The sequence below is a fragment of the Ursus americanus genome, chromosome 8 (genome assembly GCF_024610735.1).
Source record: "Ursus americanus isolate L20-20 chromosome 8, mUrsAme1.1.p, whole genome shotgun sequence".
Classification (NCBI taxonomy): domain Eukaryota; kingdom Metazoa; phylum Chordata; class Mammalia; order Carnivora; family Ursidae; genus Ursus; species Ursus americanus.
Genome location: NC_142134.1, coordinates 82,083,788 through 82,100,179, shown reverse-complemented (window position 1 = coordinate 82,100,179; position 16,392 = coordinate 82,083,788). Strand labels below are relative to the sequence as shown.

Sequence of the window (16,392 nt, the reverse complement as noted above, 5' to 3'; positions counted from 1 at the left end):
TCAGGGCTTTCCCGACTGTCCCTGCCCACCCTCCACGGACACTGCCCTCTCCAGGCTGGCGAGGGTCCCTATGACTAGACCCCACAGATACTTCTCAGGCCACTCTGGTCTCTGCAGTAGTAAAATGGTGCAGCCCCTCCCCTTCTCTGGGCTCCCTGGCACTCACTTTCCTGGGCTCCGTGACACTCTCCTGGCCTCACCTGCCCCTCCAGGCCTCCTCCCTCATCCCCTGGCCCCCAGTCATCTGCCTGTTCCTCCAGTGTCTCCTGGGCCTGGGCGCTATGTTCGGCCACCTTCCTTCTTGCTGCTGGCCTGAAGTCCTTCCTTTCCCTCCCCTGGATGACCACCAGCACCCGGGGAATCCCAGTCAGATATCGGCAGCTTCCCTTCTTGCCCTGCCTCTCCTGGCACGGGCACCACCCTCCCACGCCCACATCCAGCTGGCCGCCGGCCTGGCACCTCTACACACCCCTCCGCTGACCGCAGGCTCCTCTCCCACCCCCCACCAGATCCCCAGGAGCACCTACCAGCCGCCCAAGGAGCGCCAGCTGCTAGAGATGACCAAGAGAGTTAATCGCTGGAAGGCCGAGGTGAGGAGCCTTCCACGACACCTGCCTTCCTAGAGCCCTCTGAGGGGTTCTATGACAAGAAGGTGCGGGGAGGAGGAGGCAGAGGAGGGCTGGGGAGCTGGTCTGTGCTTTCGTCCCTTCTGGGCCCCAGGGACACTGACTGCTGCTGCTTGCAGGAGCGGCTGCTAAAGGCAAACATCGGGGAGATGCGGTGCGCGGTGCCCCGGTCCCGGGGGGAGCCCCTGACGCAGGTAACGCCCAGCCCTCCACACCCTGGCTCAGTCTGCACGGTGGCACGGAAACATGGCTCCCGATGCCCTGCCGGCGGCGTCGCAATGAGCCCCTCGTTGAGCCTTTCCAGGCTCGGTTCACAGAGGGGCAGGTTCCCCGAGCCAGGGTGAGCGCGGCCTGAGCGCTCGGGCGCGGACGCACCTCCCAGCCCACTGCGGGCACGCATCTTCTGTGCTGTCTGGGTGCTCCCAGATTTCCATATGGGGCACTTAATATTTCTCTAAGAAAAACAAAAACCCCAGGTATGTTTGTCAATAAAGAAAAAGTAAAGGGAGCAGGACAAGGAAGGCCTGTTCTGGGTGGCTGCTCACTCCTGAGGGGCTGGGCCTGCCCTGCCCCCTGCGGGCCCCCCTGGCGGCAGCCGGCTAGGCAGAGGTGCTCTGGCCCCCCTGCAAGCAGCTGGGGCAGGCCAGGGGGTGGGCATAATGGCTGGGTTCCCGGGGATTGCCCTTTGACCCATGGCTCCGCACACTGGGGCTGTGGGGCCCGTCCTGGAAGTGTCCTCAGAGCAGCAGCAGCGGCAGGATGGAGCACACTTGGGGGGCAGCTGGGAAAGGTCGTGGAAGCCAGCCCCAGGGAGCAGCTGGGGGGATGGGCCCCGAGCCCTGAGGTTCACGCTCCCCTGACTGGGAACCGCTGTCCCCAGGCCTGCTAGGCCCACTCGTTCCCTGTCCCCGTCTGGGAGGCCTGACACCCCAGAAAGGCTGGGGAGGGCACTGGAGTACAGAGGCGCTGCCCTGGGGGACGCACGTGCACGGGGCGGGCTGGGAACCCATGGGTGGGTAGCTGGAGTTAAGATAGAGAGGAGGGTGCTGGCTCTCCCAGGGGTGCAGGGCCCACCACCTCCCCAGGGTGCATTGAAGGGCACCTAGTGGCCGCAGATGCCAGGCCCTGACTTTACAGGCCTCCAAGAAGAAGCTGCCACTCTGGTTCATGCCCCGAATCCTTAAGACTCCAAAGCTGACCTTCTACAAGGTGAGGGGTGCTCCTGACTGGTCCGGTTGGGCATGGGTGCCGGTCCCCTGTCCCTGGACACCCACCTCCTGGCCTGCTCCATGCCCAGGGGCTCAGATGGCCAGAGCTGGAGGTAAGGCCAAGTATGGAGGGCAAGGGGGCACTTGGTGCCCTGAGTCTGCCCTCACCCTCCTCTCCCCTGCAGCCCAATGAAGTGCCGGTCAAGCTGAACACTGCTGCCATCCTCCGAGAAGGGTCCTTATACCAGCGACAGGTGGAGGAAGAGCTGCAGAGGTGGGGGCGGCTGCTCCTCACCCCCCTTCAGAGGAGGGGGCGCAGGGCATGGCTCTTCTGGGAGAAGAGGGGCCTGGCAGCTGTGGTGCTTTGGTGGGTCTGCAAGCAGGCCAGTGTTGGGGTCACAGCTGTATCCAAGGAAGGTGACCCCGGCTCAGTGAGGGAAATGGATGGGATGGAAGGGGACTGAGCAGAAAGCCCAGCCCAGGGGCGCCTGGGTGGCACAGCGGTTAAGCGCCTGCCTTCGGCTCAGGGCGTGATCCCGGCGTTATGGGATCGAGCCCCACGTCAGGGTCCTCTGCTGGGAGCCTGCTCTTCCTCTCCCACTCGCCCTGCTTGTGTTCCCTCTCTCGCTGGCCGTCTCTATCTCTGTCGAATAAATAAATAAAATCTTAAAAAAAAAAAAGAAAGAAAGAAAGAAAGCCCAGCCCAAACCTCTCTCAGGGGTCACCTTCTTTTCAGACCTTTGCTCATGTCGCCCTTCCCCGCAGACCACCAGCATGGCAGAGCCCTGTGCTTACCCCATGAGCTGGGCTGTGGGTGGGAGTTTGCCAGATGGATGAAAGGGGAGATGGGTGGCCAGAGGGATGGCTGATGGACAGACGGGTGAGCAGATGAACGAGTGGCCGAAGGCTGGATGACAGGACAGGGACAGGTGGACGGTGGGTGGGTGGGTGATGTGGCTGGTGCTGGGTGAAGAGTGCTCCATGCCTGTGAGGGCCACTGCCCCCACGGGAACCTGTGGCTTCCCAGTGGCCAGCACAGACCCTGACCTGGGGGTAACCCCAGCCCCTCCTCTTCCCCCTTTTCCCCAGGGTGGATAAGCTTGTGGATGGGGCCGGGGACTTCTCTGAGTTCCTCGAGTGGCAGAAGAAGATGCAGGCAAAGGACCGGGAGGAGGAGCTGACCGCCGGCGAGTGCCGGAGGCTGCAGGGGAAGCTGAGCCGCGAGGAGGCCATCCTGGCCCGGCAGCACCTCACACGGGAGAACAAGCAGAAGGCCGACCAGAAGAAGGAGGAGGTGACGCAGCCTTGTGGGAGCAGCTGGGGCCTGGGGGCTGGCCGGCGGGCCTGTCTGATCCCTAGAAGCTGTGGGGCTGTCGAGGGCCATGGGCCTGCCCACTCCTGTGGTGGTTAGTCTGCAGTCTGACCCTGGGTCATTTTCTCCCAAGACCCCTAGCGTGGGTGTGATTTCTCTCCCACCGTGATAGGTGGGGGTTCTGGAAGCTCTCTGAGTAGACAGTCTGGCCAGCATTTCTGGTCCACACTACCCCCACCCCCACCAGCAGAGTCAGCTGGCCCACACATCCACACATGAAGAAAGACCTGAAGGTCTGGCAGAAACGTCTGGAAAGCCAACACGTGACAGGTTTGCATCTGGTATCCTCTTCCATAGGAGGGTCTGTGGGCGTCCACGTTACCACCACAGAAGCTACAGACATATCTTTCTGGGCTCGTCCTCCTCCTAGGACAGGTGGCCTAGGTGGGGGCCCCCAACCTGTGTTTCCCTGAAAGCCTGTTCCTTGCAGAGGGCCTGCAAATGGCCAGGGCTCTGCGGCCCAACTGCAGCCCTGTCCATCCTCAGACGTGTGCCCCTGAGGACCTGCGGTCACCTGAAAGCCTTTTTCATAAACTTGTTTGTGTCTATTTCTATTAGATGCTAGGGTTTATTTTTCCTTCCCTTTTAGTTTCCTTTTTTACAAAAAGAAAGTCAAAACAATATGAACAACAGACTCAGAGAAGCGTCCTTCTCGGGAGCCCATTCCCACCTACCCACCTCAGCTCTTATTTCCATTAATTTCTGGACGATCTTTTCTGTCTTTTGTTCGAAGCAACGGTGCACACTTGCTCACACACACTTCCTGCCCCCCTCTTTCCTCGCACGTGATGCCGATGTCAGTGCAGCAGCTGCGTGAATAACGCCCTGCAGCTTCTGGCCTCGGGCGGGACACTCTCACGGCGAACTCCTGGAGGGGCTGTCGCCAAGTCAGAGGCACGAAACGCAGGGCTTTTGCTGTGTTGCCCTGTCCACGTTGTCCAGGGCACGCGGTCTCATCGGAGATGCCGCGTCACCTTCCGCAGGTGCCATGCAAGGGGCTGGGCCCCCGGGACCCCCGGCAGGGTGCACTGCCCTGAATTCGGAGATTTGCGCCGAGCCTGTGGGCGCGACGCGGCATCTCGGCACAGTGCTGACAAACCTGTCATTTGTTGGGTGTGGGGCTGAGCGTGTTTTCATGTATTTAAGACCCATTTCCGTGACTTCTTCTGTGAACTGTCTCTTCGTGGCTTTTGTCCAGTTTTTCACGGCTTTACTGAGGCATGTCTGACGAGTCAGACTCCTGTACGTTTAAGGTGTGTGATGTGACAGGCGCGCCTGGCTGGCTCAGTCAGTTGAGTGTCCGTCTCTTGATTTCAGCCCAGGTCACTATCTCAGCGTTGTGAGATCGAGCCCCACATTGGGCTCTGCACTCAGTGTGGGGTCTGCTTCAGAGTCTTTCTCCCTCCCACTAACTCTCTCTCTCTCTCTCAAATAAATAAAATATTTTTTAAAAATAACTGGCAATTCTCTTTTTAATTTTTTGAGGAAAAATTAAAACACTCTTTCCCATAATGGCTGTACCAACTCACACTCCCACCAAGAGTGCCCGAGAGCCCCCTTCTCTCCACATTCTCACCACACTTGTTGTCTTTTGACTGTGTTGTGACAGCCGTCTTAACAGGTGAAGGTGATAGCTCATTGTCATTTTGATTTGCTTTTCTCCGATAATTAGTAATGATGAGCATCTTTTCATACACACTTTGGCCATTTGTTTATCGTCTTTGGGAAAATGTTCACGTTCTTTGCCCATTTTTTGGTCAGGGTATTTGGCTTTTTTTGGTATTGAATTGTCTGAGTATCTTGTGTATTTTGGATGTTAACCCCTTATTGGATATACGGTTTGCAAATGCTTTCTCCCTTTCCATAGGCAGCCTTTTCATTTGGTTGGTTGGGCTGTGCTGAAACCTTTTAGTTTGATGTAGCCCCAATAGTTCATTTTTGTTCTTATTGCCTGTGCTTTTGATGTCAAATCCCCCCCTCCAAAAAAAAAATTGCTAAGGCCAATATGAGGGAGCTTTTCTCCTGTTTTCTTGTAGGAGTTTGTGATGTCAGGTCTTATGTTCAAGTCTTTAGTCCACTCTGAATTGATTTTTGTGTGTGGTGTGAGGTAGGGGTCCAGTTTTCCCAGCACCGCTTGTTGAAGACACGGTCCCCTCCCCACTGAGTGGTCTCGGTGCCAAAGGTCCGTCAGCACTTTCCAATGAGCTCTTAGCCTTAATTTCTTTCATTTTTAAGAGTTCTTTACACATTAGGGAAAGCAACTCTTTATGATATATTGTAGACAATTTCCTCCAGTTGGTCACCCGGCTTTGCTTGTGATGTGTTTTGTGGTGCAAACTTACCAAGCTTTCCTTTTATTGTGTCCACATTCTGAAGAGCAAAAGAAAGGTTTTTCCCGTACCCATGTTAGTATTTGTGTTTCATTTTTACATCCAGATCTCAAATCCACTCAAAGATTATTCTTGTACACGGTCTGAGATCTGAATCCACTTTCATGGCCAACCATTTGGGTCTTCCAATCCGCGAATGCACTATGTCTCTGCACTTATCTAAACCGTGTGCTTCTTTCATCTGGGTTGTGTAGTTCTGAGTACCCAAGTCCTGTACATGTTCACTTAGATTTGTGCCTAAGTATTTATTTTATTTTATTGTTTTGAGTAATTGTACATGGTATTGGATTTTTAATTCTGGTATCCAGGTGTTCAATGCTGGTACATCAAAATGTAACTGACTTTTGTGTATTATATTTGTGTATATTATTTTGTGACCTTGCTGAACTCCCTTATTATTTTTCTAGGACAAACAAAGAGTTTTGTCGTAGATTCCTTAGGATTTTCTATGTAGACAATCACATCATCTGTAAAGTTAATTTCTTTATTTCTGCCCTGCATTCCTATCTTTTGCTCTTCCGGCTAGAACTTCCAGGCCTGTGTTGGGTAAGACTGAGAGTATACATTTGTGCCTAGTTCATAACATCAGGGGAAACCCGTCTTTCACTGTTAAGTACTGAGGTTGGGTGGAAGATTTTGTGGATGCACTCTCCATCAAGTTGATGAAGTTCCACAAGTTTTCGTTATGAAAAGGTGCTGAATTTCATCAAATGGTTTCTGCATCAATGGATGTGATCATGTGACTTTTCTTCTTTAGGCTCTGAATATAGTAGATTCGTGACAAAGTGATGAATTTCTTCACCACATGATGGAGTTTCAAATATTGAACCAGCTTATCTCTACCGTAAACCCCACTTTGGGGTTTATAATTCTTTTTCGTACGCTGATTCTACTTGCTACTATTTTGATTTTGTTCAAGTGTTTCTGCATATAATTTCAGGTGGGATGTTAATCTGTGGTTTTCTTCCTTGTACTTCCTTTGTCTGGTCTCAGTATAAGGGTCATACCAGCTTCATAAAATGAATTTGGAGGTTCTCTCCTCTTTTATTTTCTGGGGGAGATTGTATAGAATTCGTGTTAACTCTTTCAACATTTTGCAAAATTCTCTAGCAAAATCATCTAAGCCTGGAGGTTTATTTTTTGAAAGCTTTCAAATTATAAATTTAATTTCCATAAAAGTTATAAGGCTATTCAAATGATCTGCTTCATAATGGGTGAGTGGTGATCATCTGTGTTTTTTAAGGAATTTGCCCGTTTCACTGAGTTGTCAGATTTATGCAGAGTTGTTTATAATGTCCTGTTAGCACCTTTTTTTTTAAGTGTCTGTAGGGTCTATAGTGATATAACGTCTTTCATTCTTGATGTTGGTAGGTTTGTGCCTTTTTACTTTTCTTCTGCAAGTCTTACTAGAGATTTGTCGATTTCATCAATCTTTTCAAAGAACCAGCTTTTTGTTTTATTGATTTTTCTTTATTGTTTTACTGTTTTCAATGTCATTGATCTCTGCTCTTCATTATTTTCTTCATTCTACTTGTTTTCAGTTTATTTTGCTCTTCTTCTCCTAAGTTCTTTTTTTTTTTTTCCAAAGATTTTATTTATTTATTTGACAGAGAGAGAGACAGCCAGCGAGAGAGGGAACACAAGCAGGGGGAGTGGGAGAGGAAGAAGCAGGCTCCCAGCGGAGGAGCCTGATGTGGGGCTCGATCCCATAACGCCGGGATCACGCCCTGAGCCGAAGGCAGACGCCCAACCGCTGTGCCACCCAGGCGCCCCTCTCCAAGGTTCTTGAGATGGGAGCTTAGACTACTGGTATGAGACTTCTCTGCTTTTCCATTGTGAGCATTCAGTGTTATTCATTCCCCTTTATTTGCTGTGTTAGCTGTGTCCCACAAATTTTGATATACTGTATTTCACTTTCATTCAATTCAATGTATTTTTTTCATTTTTCTTGAGATTTTTCTCTTTGACCCATGGACTACTTAGAAGTGGGTTGTTTAGTTTCCAAGCATGTGGAGATGTTCCTGTTACCTTTCTGTCTCTGATTTCTACTTTGATTCCATTGTGGTTGTTGAACACACTCTGTATGATTTCAGTTCTTTTAGGTTTGCTGAGTTTGGCTCGCGGCCCAGGTGTTGTCTGCCGTGCTCTGTGTCCCGGGCTGCCGGCAAGGGGCGTGTGCCGAGCCGCTGCGTGTTCTGTCAAGGTTGGCCGCTCCTGCTGCTTGAGAGCTACTGAGATCTTCGGTATCCTCGCTAACTCCGCATCTGGTTGCCTATCGGTTGCTGGAGAGGGAGGGTGGAAGTGTTCACCTGTGCTTGTGAAGTTGTCTTTTTCTCCTCTCAGTTACATCAGTTTTTGCTTCTCATATTTCACAGCTCTGTTGTCTGATGCACGTACATTTAAAATTGCTGTGTGCTCTTGGTAGTTGACCCTTTTATTATGATTATATAATATCCCTCTCTGCCTGGTAATTTCCTTTGCTCTGAAGTTGAACTTATCTTGTGTTAACAGCCAGTCCTGCTTCCTTGAATGAATGTTGGTGTGACCTCTCTTCCATCCTTGTACTTTCAATCCGCCTATATCATTATAATTGAAATGAGTTTCTTGTAGACATCACACAGTTCAGTCATGTTTTTTAATCCCCTCTGCCAATATCCACTATTGGCATATCTAGTTGTGTTTAATGTAATTATTGATATGTTAGGATTTAAGTCTGCCAGCGTTTTTTTTTTTTCTGATTGTCCTATTTTTGTTTCTCTGTTTTCTTTTTCTTGCCTTCCTATGGGCTATTTGCTTATCTTTTTATTTTTTATGTTTTACTTTTTTTTTGCTCCTCTTTTTAAATTTCACTTTATCTATAGTGTATCTCTTAATATAGCTTTTTCAGTCATTGCTCTAAGTATTACATCGTGCATACATAACTTATCACCACCTGCAAATGTTGTCATTTTATTTATTTTTTTAAAGATTTTATTTCTTTGTCAGAGAGAGAGAGCACAAGCAAGGGGAGAGCAGCAGGCAGAGGGAGAAGCAGACTCCCCGCTGAGCAAGGAGCCCAACGTGGGACTCGATCCCACGACCCTGGGATCATGATCTGAGCCAAAGGCAGATGCTTAACTGACTGAGCCACCCAGGAGTCCCAAATATTGTCATTTTAACAATTTGAGTAAGGTCTAGAAACCTCACCTCCCAAGTCCCATTTCCTTCTCAGAGTCATGACAGAATTGTCTTAAATATTTCCTCTACACACATTTAGAGCCACACCAGACAGTGTTATAATTTTTGCTTCTATCATCAGACATAATTTAGAAGCCTACAGAGGAGAAGGAAAGTCTGTCGTGTTTCCCACATTTTTGTTTCCCATGTTCTGTCTTCCCTTCTGACATCCCAAGCTCCCTTCTCTTACCACTTTCTGTCTGGAGAACTTTCTTTAGCTGTGATTTTAGGGCAGGTCTGCTGACAACAAATACTTAGTTTTCCTTCATCTGAGGTTGTTTTTGTTTCCTTCTTTCCTGAAGAACATTTTTGCTGGGCATGGTATTGTGGGTTTGACAATTCTTTTCCTCAGCTCCTGAAAAATACTGTGCGTCTTCCTCTGGCCTCCATGGTTTCTGATGAGAAATCCATTTTCATTCACATGGTTTCTCCCTTATAAGTAACATGTCGTTTTTCTCTGGCTGTTTTCAAAACTTTTCCTTTGCCTTAAGTTTTCAGAAATTTAAATACAATGTGTCTCAGCGTGGGCATCTTTGGGGTTCACTGAGCTTCTTGCACCTCTAGGCTTATGTCTTTTGCCAAATTTGGGAAGTTTCGGCCATTACTTTTTGAAGTACTTTTTCCTCTTCATCTTGTTTCCCCTTTCCTGGGACTCTGATGACAGGAGTGGTAGATGTTTTTGATTGTCCCACAGGTCCTTGAGGTTTTGCTCATTCTGTCTCTTTTCTCTGTTTCGTTCAGATTGGGTGATTTCTCTCCACTGTTCTACCTTCAAGTTCACAGATTCTTTACTCCCTCCCTCCATCTGCCAGTGAAGCTATCCACTGAATTTTCTATTTCATCTATTATGGTTTTCAGTTCTAAAATTTCCATTTGTTTCTTCTTTATGTCTTCTATTTCTTTGCTAAGGCTTTCTTTCTTTGCTGAAACTATTTTTTTCATTTGTCTCAAACATGTTCATAATTGCCATTGAAGTATTTTTATGATGGCTTCTTTAAAGATCTTTGCCAAGTCTGTCATCTTATCATCTCAGTCTTAGCATTTATTGCCTGTCTTCATTCTGTTTGACATCATCCTGGCCTTTGGTATGATGAGTGGCTTTTTTTTTTTTTACTTAAACCCAAACATTAAATATTATGGGACTCTGGATCTTATTTAAACCCTTGTCTTGGATGGCTCCCTCTCACACTGGCAGGGGAAGATGGGGAGCTGCCATATTACTTTCAGGTGGACCTAGCAATCCAGGCTCCCCAGCTGGCCTCTGTTGACCTCTACGTGGGGGGTTCCTCATTACGTCTTTGCAAGAGCTCTGGCTAGACCTGCACTGATACCTCACTGACTAGCAAAGGCAGGAGAACCTTATACCTGCTCCCCACTTGGCCCCCACTGTCACACGGCGAGCATGTCAGGAGTGGTCTCCATACCACTCAGGTCCTCACTTTTCACTAGGCCTCTGATGACACCACTCTGGTTACTGCTGGGTGGGGGTGGAAGGCAGGCTGCCACATGGCCTCCTCTGATGCTTCCAACCCATTTGGCTTCCTTCCCCATCCTGGAATGTCCAGTTACATGCATTTATGTGACTAATATGTTTTATACAAATAAATTAGGCAGATTAGATGGCATTAAACATTTGAAGAGAAAGGGATTTTAATTTCTCTCGTATGGTTCATGTTGGATGATGACTCTTACAGCATTAACTGTAACTTTTGCCTCAGCTGGTCAGAGGTTCCACTGCTACGGCCTGGCCCACAGGAGCCCTTCCTGCCACCCTGCCCTCTGCACCTCTCTGGAGGGCCTGAGAAGATGGGTACGCCTGTGTTCGCTTAACAGCAAAGACGCTGGCAGGGCCTGAAGTAGCAGAGCTGGTCCGGACAGACATGGCACTTAAAGTCTTGTGTGTCTTTTTTTTTTTTTTTAAGATTTTATTGATTTATTTGAGATAGAATGTGCACAAGACAGGGGAGGGGGAGGGGCAGAGGGAGAAGCAGAGTCCTTGCTGAGCAGGGAGCCCAACATGGGGCTCAATCCCAGAATCCTGGAATCATGACCTGAGCTAAAGTCAGATGCTTAACTGACTGAGTCACCGAGGCGCCCCAAGTCCTATGTGTCTTCCTCCCCAGCTTCGGCCTTGTCCTTGGTCCTGCACCATCCACCCCCTTGTTGCAGATGCTGCCTCTTCTCCTCCCTCTGAGCTGTCCCCGAGCTGTGTCTGTGCTGTCCCCGGGATGTGGCCGGGCTGGGGGCCTGGGGACCCTGCACGGCAGGCCTCCTTGCCCATGGTTCATTCAGTCTTTGTAGTTTACTCATGTGAGATAAGACTCCTTGCAGATTTTGGTAACCCACCTCTTCTCATCTCATACTTCCACATGAGCATTTTCCCACTTACTACCAAGTTTTCAAAAGTACTTTTAAAAATACGCTTTTTATTTTGGAACAGTTTTAAGAGTTACAGAAAAGTTGCAAAGACAGTGCAGAACGTTCCTGTGTCCTCCCACCCAGCCGCCCTGCCAGTGCTGTTTTCCAGCTCCACACGCGGTCCCCAGGGCTGCCACAGCAAAGCACCGCGGCCCAGAGGGCTCAGGCCCAAGGTCAAGGAAGGTGGCAGCGGGGCCACACTGTCTGCTAAGCTCCCCAGGGAGGATCCTTCCAGCTGTCGGTGACCCCAGGAACTCCGTGGTGTGTGGCGGTCTCACCCCAGTCTCTGCCTTCCTCTTCACTCACACGGTCATGTGTCATGTGTCCACGTCTGTGTCCTCTCCTCTTCTTAGGAACACCTGTCATTGGATTTAGGGCCCACCCTAATCCAGGATGATTTCATCTTGAGATCCTCAACTAATTGGACATGAGATCACATTCTGAGGTTCCAGGTAGATGTGAATTTTGCGGGGGGGGGGGGGGACACTGGCCCACTGCACCATGGGATATTTGTCACAGCTAAGTAGCCAACATTGGTACATGACTCTTCATGTACCACGCTTCTTTAGGATTTCAGTTCGTTTTTTTCCCACAAATGCCCTTTTCCTGTCCCAGGATCCCACATTACATTTAAAGGTCATGTCTCAGACTCTTCTTGGCTGTGACAGTTTCTCAGACTTTCCTTGTTTTTGATGACCATGACAGTTTGGAGAAGCTGGTCAGGTATCCTGTAGAATGCCCCTGGTTGGGAACATGTCTGATGTTCTTCTCATGGTTAGACTGGGGGTGTCGGTTTTGGGAGGAAGACTGCAGAGGCAAAGTGCTCTTCTCATCACACCCTCTCAAGGGCATCTGCATTCAACACTCATCACTGTGATGTTGACCTTGGTCCCCTGGCCAAGGTTGTGCCTGCCAGCTCTCTCCACTGCCATCATCTCCCCACACCGTTCAGTACTCCGTGGAAGGGGGTCTCTAAGCAAAGCCCACACTCAAAGAGTGGGCGCCTACTGAGAATTCTTCTGCAGGGAGGACTCCTCTCTTCTCCCTCACTTACTTACTTATTCAATCAATCTCTTCTTTCAGTGGGGATTCGTGCCTATTTGTCTTATACTTTGTGTTGTAACCCAACAGGATGGTGTTTATTTTGTTGCAAGCTTTGGCTTTTGGGAGCTCTTTCGGGTTGGCTCCTGTGTCGCTCTGACTGCCCTCTGTTCTTCTGTTGTGTGAGCACTTCCTTGCTTCATGGTATAAATTGAAAGGGATGGTCAAGAGCCATTTTCGATGCGCACCAGCAGGCTGTGTCACAGAAGGATTACTTTGGGCCCCGTCTCTAAACCTGCAGTCCGAGCTGCCTGCAGGCTGATTCCCGCTCACTATGCAGATGAAACTGAGCCCCCCATTGCACAGGCTGCCAGGGCGGGGGGTTCGCTAGCTCCGTGACCTCCCTGGGTCGGTGATGGGAGCTGTGAACTCCACGGTGTGCATTGCCGTGTCTTGAGGACTAAAAAGAGTGCTCCAAATTGTTCACCACAGCACCAAACTAAAAGCGATCGGAATGTCCATCCACAGTAGAATGGATGAAAGCTTTGTGATGTAGTCCCCAAAACACGCAGCCACAAAGAGAAGGCAGCTACAGTCCAGGAGAGCACATTGCGAGGCGAGCGAAGGCAACGCAGAGGGGATGAGGCGAGAAGCCCTGCACACACGGGAGGGTTCCAGGCACGCGCGTCCAAGTGGCAAAACCGCCCCCTCCCGTCCCATTGTTTAAGACTCTGCACTAACGAGGCACTGTGAGAGAGGAGAGAGCGGGGTGACCAGCAGCACTTGCCTGGGGGCTCATGTGACAGGAGCCTGAGGCTGCCCGGGGGGCCGGCATGTCCTGTGCTCCGCAGGGCTTCAAAGCAATGAGCGCCCTCCTCTCTCAACTGGAGTCCAGGGGTGGGTGGGCTTCAGGGCAAACCCAGTGGCTCTGACTTGGTTTCCCCAGGACCACAGTGAAGGAAGGCAGGACATGAGGTGAAACTTCCCCAGTAGGCCCTGACCTCCAGGGGACTCCCAGGAGCTGATGAGCTTAGATCCGGGTTCTAAGGTGACTCGGGGTCAGGAGCTGCTTCGGCTCCCCAGACCTCATGCTGCTCCTGGGGCTGGGGCAGAGCGGGGGACACAGGCCTGCTCCAGGGGACCCCTCCAGCATGACCATGGTGGGTCGGTTATCTGAGCAGACGGCTGAGCTGATGCAGCAGTGTGCTGAGAGGCGCCTCCAGGAGGAGAGGTCCATGAAGGAGCTGGTGGAGCAGGTGACGGAGGTTCAGAAGAATGTTAAGCTGGCACAGATGAAGCTCCTGAAGGGCCGGAGGCAGATAGGTAGGGCAGGGGGCCGGATACCATGACGCCGTGCCCAGCTCTGTTCCCCCCAGCTCGGGTCCCGACTGGCTTCCAGCCCCCAGTGAGCCACTGTGGTTGTCGAGAGCCCAGCTGCCCTCAAGGGAAGGCTGGGGTTGGGCAGGCCACTCTCCGACCTCCTCAGCACCCTGCTTGGCCCCTAAGTTCAGGAGGTGATAGACGAGAGCCGGGAGCTCCTGCAGCGCAGAGCAGAGGCAGCCAAGGAGGAGCAGAAGCGGCGCTGTGAGCTCATCTCTCAACTGCGAGCCCTGGAGACACAGCCCACGCGCAAGGGCAAGCTCGTGGACCTGACCCAGGTAAGGACACAGCCCGTCCTAGGGGAGCCTCCCCATGTCTTGCCGTGCCCGGCACTGCCATGGGAGGGCACGTCCACGATTCCCACCCAGACCAAAGGAGGTCTGGCCCCAAGCCCAGATCCACCTGGCGTGAGCGGCACGTCCAGCTGTGGATGTGGCACCTGCCATGCCGGAGGCCTAGGGCTGGCCCAAGAGTGCACAGTCCTGGTAGGGAAACCTCTGTGACCTCTGGGGACCAGAGGCCAGGGCCCCTGGGAGTGGGCAAGGTAGGCTTCACAAGATAGGCTTCCTGTTGAAGGAGGTCCCAAGACTCCCCAGGCCCAGGTGGGAAGGGCGGTGTAGGGAGAGCACAGGTGCACGAAGGCTGGATGCGTAAAGGCTGAGAGGAGAACACTGGTGCCTGGAAGCCTGTGTGAGAAGCAGCAGGAGAGGCCAGGCTGGCATCTGGTGAGGTGGGAGCAGGCCTGGAAGGGCCATGGCAACTGCTCTGGGAACCCGTCCTGATCCTAGGGCATGTGGGAAGTCCAGAGGGCACTCTTTCCAGGCCCCTGGGGCCTGGCTTGGGGAGATAGCGGTGAGCTCCTTTTGGGCCCTACCACAGTAGAGGAGCCTACAGGGCACCCAGCTGTGATATGCAGTCATCACAGAGGGGCCCAGGCTGGAGAGACTGAAAGGGACACATGGTACACAGGTGCTACCGAGCAGAGGCAAGGAGGTCTCCTGGGCACAGGGACCAGACGGAATTTGGGGGAGGGGCACCAGTGCTGATGCATAGGACAGGTCAGGGCACAGGAGACGGCTGTGCAGGCTGGGCATGGGCCTGACAGCAAGCTTCGGCTCTCGCCATCACCCTGCAGATCCCTGGGTATGGCCTGGAAGGGGAAATGTCTGTGGTGGAGCTTCGGGAGCGGCTGGCCCTGCTCAAGGAGACCCAGCGGCGCGAGGAGGAAGAGAAGCGAGACCAGATCATCCAGGGCAAGCGCGCCAGGAGCCAGGAACTGCAGAATATGGTGGAGCAGATCTCGCTGTGCCGCGCAGCCATGGGGAGGTCTGCGGCCTTGAGGTCGGTACCAGTGGTCCCGGTGGCAGGGGCCTCCGGCGGGAACAAGGAGCGAGCCTGCCTCTGCCTCCTTCCGGGCGGGTTTTCCCTGCAACAACACGCTTCCCTCCTGCAGTTTCCTTGCAAGAGCTCTTCCCACCCCTACTATTTTATTAGATTATTTTCAGACATACGAAAATGGTGAAAAAATCGTGCAGCGAGGGCTTGGATGCAAAATGATCACATGTAGGTCATAAGTACGAACTTTGCCATGTGTTTCATCTAGCTATCGACTTATCTGTCCCTAAGGAACCATCTGGAAGTAGTTGCAGGCATCAGACACTCTTCACTCCTGAACACTGTGGTGTGCATCTTCTGAAAAAAAGACATGGTCCTGCATAACCACAGCACAATGACAGAACTAGAAGATTCAACAAAAATTCCCATCATCCAAATATCCTCTCCGTATTCATGTTTCTCTAGGGCCCCAAGACTGTTCGCTATAAGTTTTAAAAGATTGTTTGCTATAATGGTTTTTTTTTTTTCTCTTTTTAAACCAGAACCTGGCTGAGATTCCCACATAGCATTTGTCAGGCATCTCGACTTGACCTCTCTCTTTTAATGGAGAGCCTGTGCACAAGTGCCCCTTTTGTTTTGGGAACACTGTGGTGGCTTTTCCAGCCCCATTCGTCTGTCCCGTGGCAGTGTGGTCAGGGGCGGGTTGGTGTCACACACACACACCCCCATCAGGTGGTACCCAGGCCTGTCATAGCATAGCCTGGTTCAGGGTCTGGCACCCAGGGCTCCAGAGAAAGTGTGAAACTGGGGTGGGGTGCACAGAAGGGAGGACAGTCACAAAATCCATCACTATTGATCTTGAGTGACTGTCTCTCTGGTTACTATTTGAGGAGGCCCCATGACAACTGTGGGGGCTGTCCAGGCAAGGCGGGCTGGCCACTCAGCAGGACCCTAAGGTGGCAGGCACCTGGGAGACCTCCCCACTTCCTGACTCAGCCTGATAGACCCCACCTGCCTTGTGGTTGGTGTCGGGGAATCTCCAAGGATCCAAACCTGCTAACAAAGCTCTGGGAGCCCTCTGCGAGCAGCCAGGCCTCGTGGCATTAATTTACTAGGACCATTTTCGTGGGCAGGCTGACTGGTGGTGCCGTGATGTGCACTTAAACCAAAGCCGTCAGGGAACAGTCTGTAGAATGAGACCTCATTTTGGAAGGAAAAATGGTCTCCTATGATAGAGATTTGCAAAGCTGTATTAGCAGCTGTTACGTCTAGGCAAGAGAGTGGCAAGGAGAGCACAAGATAAAAGAGGGTTTTCATTTTTTTGCTCCAAGTACCTCCGTGGCTAATAGAAATGGGGTACATTTTTAAAATGTTATGAGCAACAAGGTAGTGGCGCTGGGGCGACG

General features: G+C 51.5%; 1 protein-coding gene across 1 annotated transcript in view; it reads left to right on the top strand.

The window, feature by feature from the left end:
- CFAP99 (cilia and flagella associated protein 99) overlaps nt 1-15,788 on the top strand; it is a 38,956-nt gene extending 23,168 nt beyond the window's left edge. Inside the window, exons 8-15 of the mRNA XM_045774840.2 lie at nt 510-590; nt 746-820; nt 1,764-1,835; nt 2,020-2,108; nt 2,924-3,128; nt 13,453-13,594; nt 13,778-13,929; nt 14,787-15,788. Of these exons, the coding sequence (XP_045630796.2) occupies nt 510-590; nt 746-820; nt 1,764-1,835; nt 2,020-2,108; nt 2,924-3,128; nt 13,453-13,594; nt 13,778-13,929; nt 14,787-15,173 (1,203 nt within the window). The 3' untranslated portion in view covers nt 15,174-15,788. The remainder of the gene's footprint in view (nt 1-509; nt 591-745; nt 821-1,763; nt 1,836-2,019; nt 2,109-2,923; nt 3,129-13,452; nt 13,595-13,777; nt 13,930-14,786) is intronic.
- Nucleotides 15,789-16,392: the final 604 nt, after the last annotated feature.